The sequence below is a fragment of the Mauremys mutica genome, chromosome 4 (assembly GCF_020497125.1).
Source record: "Mauremys mutica isolate MM-2020 ecotype Southern chromosome 4, ASM2049712v1, whole genome shotgun sequence".
Taxonomy (NCBI): domain Eukaryota; kingdom Metazoa; phylum Chordata; order Testudines; family Geoemydidae; genus Mauremys; species Mauremys mutica.
Window position 1 is genome coordinate 45,507,763 of NC_059075.1, and position 7,161 is coordinate 45,514,923.

Below are 7,161 nucleotides of genomic sequence, written 5' to 3' on the forward strand. Positions count from 1 at the left end.
GGTAAGTCCATCTGTCTACAGCATAAATAGTTTGAGTAAGAGAGCTGTACAAAAAACCTCACACTATCTAAGCACTTGAAATCAGCCCTGGTGTGAGTTCAAACTGTGTCTGCAAATGAGTATGGCTTTGCCAAACTGTCTGTGAAAGCCTTTTGCAATTCTCCCCCCACCCCAGCTATCTGTGAACTTTATTAGGCTGCTATTTGTAATGTATTTCAACTCTGAGCATGGTTTGCTGGAATAAGTCACGTGGCATTTCTATGTCCCTGATTGTCTAAGCCTATCCCATGGGAACAGAACGGTCAGCTCAGTTCAGTAGAAGATATTTTTATTTGGTTTTTCAGAGATGCTGCATTCTAATTAAGCTATCTGATCCAACAGGCAAAATTAGGGAAAAAAGAAAAGCTTTGGGCCCCACTCGGTTATTACAATCGAGATTGTGCTACATTTACTTGTATTGGGTAGAACCTTTCAATTATCTTTCATAATTTCCCCAATGTGTAGGCCTCTTCATATGCTACGCAGAGGCCTATATATGCCTTCTGAAAATCCACCTTGTTAGAAACTGTGTCGGGTCTATTTATTTAACTTGCATAATAATTATAGCCCAGTCTTAAAATGGCATACTTGTTTCTCTCAGATCAGAGTTCCCTCATTGCATTAGAGCTGAGGCTTAGTCACACTTTTGATTCTACCAGTATCAATCCATTAACCCCACATTTTGCCTGTGGATTCACGAGATAGAACTGTGGGAAGTCTAGATTCAATTCCAGTATCATGATTTTCAAACTACCAGTCCTGTAAAACCATCCAACCCAAATTTCAAACAAAACATTTGATAAGCCTTTTCAAATCTTACTTGCAAGGATTTTCACAATTCTGGTGAAGAATTTATGTCTTTTCATTCAATTATTTTCATGTCCAAATCTTTCTCCCTCTATAGATATATATTTTGCAGATCAAGAGTTTTGTCTGTACCATAGCTAAAAAAATAAAATAAAAATCTGCTGAAAATTTTTAGAAAAAAGTATGAAAAAAATGTAAGAAAATTGCATTTAAAAGCAAGGGTGCTCTTGATTTAATTTACAAGCTTTTCACATTGACTTTGCATTCCAGTGTTAGGTAAATTTTGTATGGTTTAAGAACTGGTGATTGGGTAGAATCCAGAGAGTTTTTGCTAGTAACAGTTTCATTATATTTCAATTTACAATTTCAGTACAGGAAAAATGACACAATATATGTCCTGCAAAATATCGAATGGATCTGATTTGATACTTAAGATAATGTCCTCATTTCTAGGTGGTGCAGTGATGCTTTTGGTTTATGAATATGCTTATGCATGGCTTCAGGAGAACTGGTGATCAGAAGTACTGCTTCTAAAACAATGTACTATTTGAAATGATGTACCTGATAAATGTAACATGTTTTGATATAAAGGACATACGTAAAGAAAATATAAGAAGCGCTCATGCTACAGTTCTCTTTGATATGAATGAGAGTTGAAGGCACTCGTCAGTTTGCAGGATTGGGCCCTGTGGCCCTGATCCAGCAGCGCATTTTGGCACAGGCTTAGCTTTAAACACTGATGTGCTCCTTTGCTTTGCTGGATCAGGGCCCTAGTGATCAAGAAAAAATGGTAACACAGGAACAAGTTAATTTCTCAAGAACAAACTAAATGTAATGGACAGGAAATTATGTCATTTAGTAAATGCATCAATTTTTTAACTAGTGATTGTTAAAATGTCAGGTTAAGTTTCTTGATAGGTGAACTCAGCAGGAGAAGAGCATTAATCATGTGGGGCCAAATCCTGGGCTGGTATAAATTGTCATGGCGCCACTGACTTTCAAGTTGAGGACCTGGCCCATGCTTTGCAAATGTGAAGTAAATCCTGGGTCTGTTCATACGGTTCTAACACAGTATGGGAGTGATGCTGGGAAAAGGATGGCTGGATTGCCCCCAGACCTCAACTAATACCTACTGCCAAACAGTCTGCATAGTCTCACTTATACATTGAATATTATCCTTATTTCAAACATGTCATAGAAAGATGATGAGCATAATTCAATTTACCTAAATTCTGTCCTCACATAAAAGTGTACAACAACCATAGAAGTCAGTGAAGCAGAATAAACAAACAGGCAAATTTAATTCATTTTGGATGTATAAGGCCAGATTTGTGAACCCACATTGTGAGCAGTTATTCACATTAGTAGTCCCGTTGACTCCTGCCCAACAGTAATTATTTGAAAACGACACAAAAATGGTCAGAGGTGAGATCCTAGCCCCACTGAAGTCATGCAAAATTCCCATTGCTTTCAATGGGGTCAACATTTCACCCTGTGTGTTTTTATTTCCAGATTTAAAAACCCAAATAAAAAGATACAGGTGAAAAATGTATGAACACCCTTTTATTGGCTATGAATGTGAGAATAAAAAATATATCAGTCAGCCTATATAATTCATTTGTGTGTGTGTGTGTGTTTCGAGAAGTTGACAGAGAATACTTGACCTTGAAGGGTAAAGGTAGGTGAGGATTGGGTAGCAAGATTTTCTTTTCTTTAGATTGTAATACATTTTCAACACCTCACGACCACCCTGACTGCCTATCATGACCCCCTTGGGGTTAAGAAACAGTGTTCTATACTAATATCCCATATGCAGTCTTAATTAGATAACCATAAGCCTTTCTGGAAAATAAATACTGAACATTCTTATGAAGTTAAGCATGTTTGCTTTCCCAGATATTCAGTATAACTTAGCTCATATTTCAAATATATTTTCCTACTTTTTTCTGTTTTAAATTGCCATTTGAAATAGGATATACTACATTTCTGTCATGCTTATTGAAGACAAAGTCTAACTTCATGTACTGTACCACCTCTCTATTGACGTTCAAGTGCTGTCTTCTTAAATACTAGAAGAGCTGTATTTCTTTCACAATAAACAATTACCTTTATCTAGTCCGGTTTTGCTGACTGTTGCCTATATATTTTTTAATGGCTGGAAATATTTATGTTATCACCGTACACATTATTTGTACTGGCTAACATTAGATGTTCTTCCTCCTAAATAATTGCAACACTTTCTCTTCAGCAATCCTAGAAGAATATCTTTCCAGATTTTTTTTTTAATGACAACTCAGGTGTGAAGTCTGGTGTCTGCAATGTTTTAAAAAAATGCCTTATAAAAGGAAAAAAAAGTTAGAATAGAAATGCATTCTCAGCATTTTCAAACATTCTTGTACTGACATGCACACAGAAAACGTCTCTTTTGTCTGGATTTGACCACACTGACATCTCAAAGCTGTGTTACTTCAGTAGCTAAAGCCAACAAAATAAGATATGTTCCTTTTTGTACTTCTATTTCAACTCCTAGGCAAGTATTCCTCGTTTGATCATTTTATTATCAACCCTTACGCAGTGTAAGAGAGAGTGCTTGGAACATTTTGAAAAAAGAAAAACAAAATACATTATAATTATTCTTTTATTAATTTAGAGCATTCAAAATATAAAAATAAAAGGCTTTTAACATTCAGTATATACATACACAGCCTTCTGTTGTACATCCTTTTCAACATGATTTATTAGTTTTAATTATAGTTCAGCCTGATCTTTTGATAAAAGGAGGCCCATTCGCAGAAAACATATCTTTTTTTTTTCAAACTTGTCTTTTTAACCTCTTCAAGCCCACATTATTCACTATTCCTGCTGCTCCACTAGACTTCTCATTTTACACCACCACTCTGGAAGCATAGTATAAGCAAGTATTAAGTCTCATTGACTTTTGAAAGATTTGGGTACTCTGAGAATGCAGGATTGGGCCCTTCATGTGCACAGTGTGAGAAAATATTGTTGACTATTAGAGGACTAAATTCTGCTCTCATTTATGCTGGTGTAAATCCAAATTAGCTCCACTTGGATTACTCCAGATTTACATCTGTGCAATTGAGAACAGACTTTGACCCATTTATCGTTAAAATAAAAATGGGGATTTAGTTTTTAAAAGTGATTTAAAGGTGTTATGTCATTAAGCTAATATGTACCATCTTTCAGTTTAACCAATATGTATATTCTGTAAGAAAAGTCCTTGGACAAAGAAAAATTCTGCATGGTAATTTTACATTAAAAAACATGTTAACCTCCCTCCCACCCCAAGAAGCAATTATAAATAGCTCAATAAAGATCAACATCAGAGACCTTTACTCACCTTGAGTAGCACCTTACTCCACATATAGTCCTACTGACTTCCCACTCACAGAGTAAGATATTATTCATTGTGAGTAAATGTATCGAGATCTGGCCCTAAACAAAGGAATGCAGATACAGGGGGGAAAGTTTGTCATTAAGTTGCATTTCCACACAAGGAATAATTACTTTGGGCCACATCATCAACTGAAGTCAACAGAGCTTAAAGACCAGCTGAGGATCTGATCCTTTAAGTATAATTTAAAGACACACTCATGCCTCATGAGAGACAGAGGAAAGCAGATTCTTATTTCAACTGGGACACCATCTTGGACACTATGGATCAGAAAAGGAAGAGAATCAGTCTTTTGAAACAAGGGCATTTTTATCACAGACCTGTTAATGCTTTGGGATGGAAAATTTGTAGTTCAGGAAGGCTTATCCTCTTTTTGTCTTCCTTTCTTGTACCTTGTTTGTGTTGGCATGTTGCTGATTACAGATGGGCTTCTTAATTCAATGTTTATAGTATCTTGACTAAGAATTAGTTTAAAAGTTAAAAAACTTGGAAAATCTGACATGTTGCCAAGAAAATCTTTTATTAATCATTTTCTCCTATTTTTTAATTCTCCCTTTTAGTTTTTTTAATAGGGAGTTTGCCTGTAATTAAGATACCATTATCTTTAACATGGAATTAAGGATCTCTGAGACAGATTCTGACCTGAGTTGCAATGGCATAAATATGGAATACTCCATTTAAGTCACTAGAGTTTTACCAATGTAAAAATGGACGAATGAGAGCAGAATCAAGCCCTCTCAATTCAACAAAGCACTTAAGAATATGTTTAAATCCCATTGCCTTCAGTGGGCCTTAAGCATGTTCTTAAAATTAAGTGCATGTTCAAATGCTTTTCTGAATAGAGATGGATTTAAGCACATTGTTAAAGTTAAACTGCTGAAGTCCTTTGCTGAATTGGGGCCTAAATCAGTGGGCATTTTGCTGAATTCCAGGATCTTTGTTTCTTTAGGGCCAGCTTAGATCTGTGTTCTGTGTGTAGAATTCCTAATGATTCAACTGGCTTTTTATGCAAAGATCAAAGCTAAATACAGCCCTTAGAGTCCATCTGCCTTGCTGATTTTTCCTAATCTGTAGTCCTCGTTCTGTTTATGAAATTACAAATGGTTACTGTGAAATATGTTTTTCTGAAAGCTTTCCACAAAGTTTCAAGCTCCTTGTTAGGCCCCGATCCTGCAAAGACCTACACACTGTGAACAATCACATTGATATTAATGAACTACTCAGAGTATGTACCTCCGTGTACTGGTCATAAGGCATATGTAGCTATTTACTCATTATTTCCTTTACAGTGCCACGGAAATCTACCTATGGCCATCTGAGTTATAAATAAAAGCTTGAAATTCCCATAGTAGGTACTGGATTTTATTGTGCCATTGAAACAATGTCTAATATAGCTAAGAAGAAATCAAGATGATGTAATTAATGCAGTCTTTTAAAGTCTATATCTAGTGAAGTCTTTTAAGTTATTGCACAAGAATTCTAAAAGTACACAATATATTAATATTCTATTAAGGATATGAAATGTCACACCAGTTTTCAAATGTTTCTCTTTCATGCATGTGTTCCACACATGTCTGGAAGCATGTGGAAGACTTACTGGAGTAATATTCAGAACTTTATTATTGCCCTTGGAAAACAGGTAAGTTTGAAAAGACCAAAATATTAGCTTTTGGGGGGTTAATGTCAGGTAGAAAAATTAAAAGCAAAATGATTGGGACAGAATGCTTGCCAGTAGATACAGCAATGCCAAAAGGAAGTTTAACATTAAATAAATTTGTATTTGTCGGACCACCACCAGTATACCTACGAGTGAGACGTGTTTATGTACAACAATGTAAACTTTACCGGGAGCCATTTTTACATTCATTAAAGCAGAAATTTTAAGACAGCTTTTTCTGTTCAAAAAGTTACAACGCAACCTTGGGGCTGAAATTGCTGAACACAGGGAAGCCAACAATGACAGTACAGTTTTGTTTCACAGTGGTTTTGTTAACTTAAATTTCACATTAAACTCAAGCTTCTAAATCACTTTCCTCTACAGTTCTTGGTTTTTTTCAGCTATTTTCCACCTGCTTCTCTTTTGTACACTTGGCACATGTGTGGTTGTGTCAGGACTCTGGGAGATGGGTATGACCTGGGACTAGAGTTATTTGGTCGATGGCCTTTGAGTCCTCTGCTGAAGAAACAAAATGTCTTTCTTAAGATGCTGAAGCATCCACCGTCTGCACAAAACATACCAAAAGAACTGTCTCAGTCTCAGCCACCTGAGGCCCTTGCCATCACCAAGCAAGAAACAAACGACTTTTTTAACATCAAAAAAGAAGCAGAAACGTACTGTGGAATGGAAACACAAATGCTGGCCAAAGCTTATATTTACAAATAGATAGAAAATACAAACACCTTACTGTTTTTGTAACAGGATGAAATACAGGAAGAATGTGAGAGCCACATATTGCCTTGATAAACAAACAAACAAAAAGCAATATCTTAACAATAACAGTGGATCACTTAACCTTGTCAATAAAGGATTTGTTCTCTAGAGACAGATCGTCAGCAAATAACTTCTGTTTGGCCACTTTCGTTGATTAGAGGCATAGCATATCTTTCCCTATTGATTTTTCTTTATTGATTTTTACACAATCTCAATGACAATTGCACATTTGAAGAGTTCTTGTTGACTTAGAATAAATATGGGTGGTTTTACCAATGAAAGTCCCATAAGCCCTTTGAGGGATGTAAGATCTTCTTTACTTAAAACAGTGCAAGGGCAACAACCCATGGATCAGTTTCTTATGTTTTGGCTAGTTCAATCCAAAAATTTTGTGGGAGGAAGGTCGGGGGAGAAATCAGTAAATGTCACCAACACAAAAGATCAGTCTCTGAGCCAGGGAGGGGAGGAA

The 7,161-nt window shown here is 36.0% G+C and overlaps 1 protein-coding gene across 2 annotated transcripts in view; it reads left to right on the forward strand.

The window, feature by feature from the left end:
- Nucleotides 1–2,961, forward strand: part of SLC25A21 (solute carrier family 25 member 21) — a 401,122-nt gene extending 398,161 nt beyond the window's left edge. For both annotated transcript variants that reach the window (XM_045014796.1, XM_045014797.1), the window contains exon 11: nucleotides 1,300–2,961. In XM_045014796.1, the coding sequence (XP_044870731.1) occupies nucleotides 1,300–1,361 (62 nt within the window). In that variant the 3' untranslated portion in view covers nucleotides 1,362–2,961. The remainder of the gene's footprint in view (nucleotides 1–1,299) is intronic.
- The last annotated feature ends 4,200 nt before the right edge of the window (nucleotides 2,962–7,161 follow it).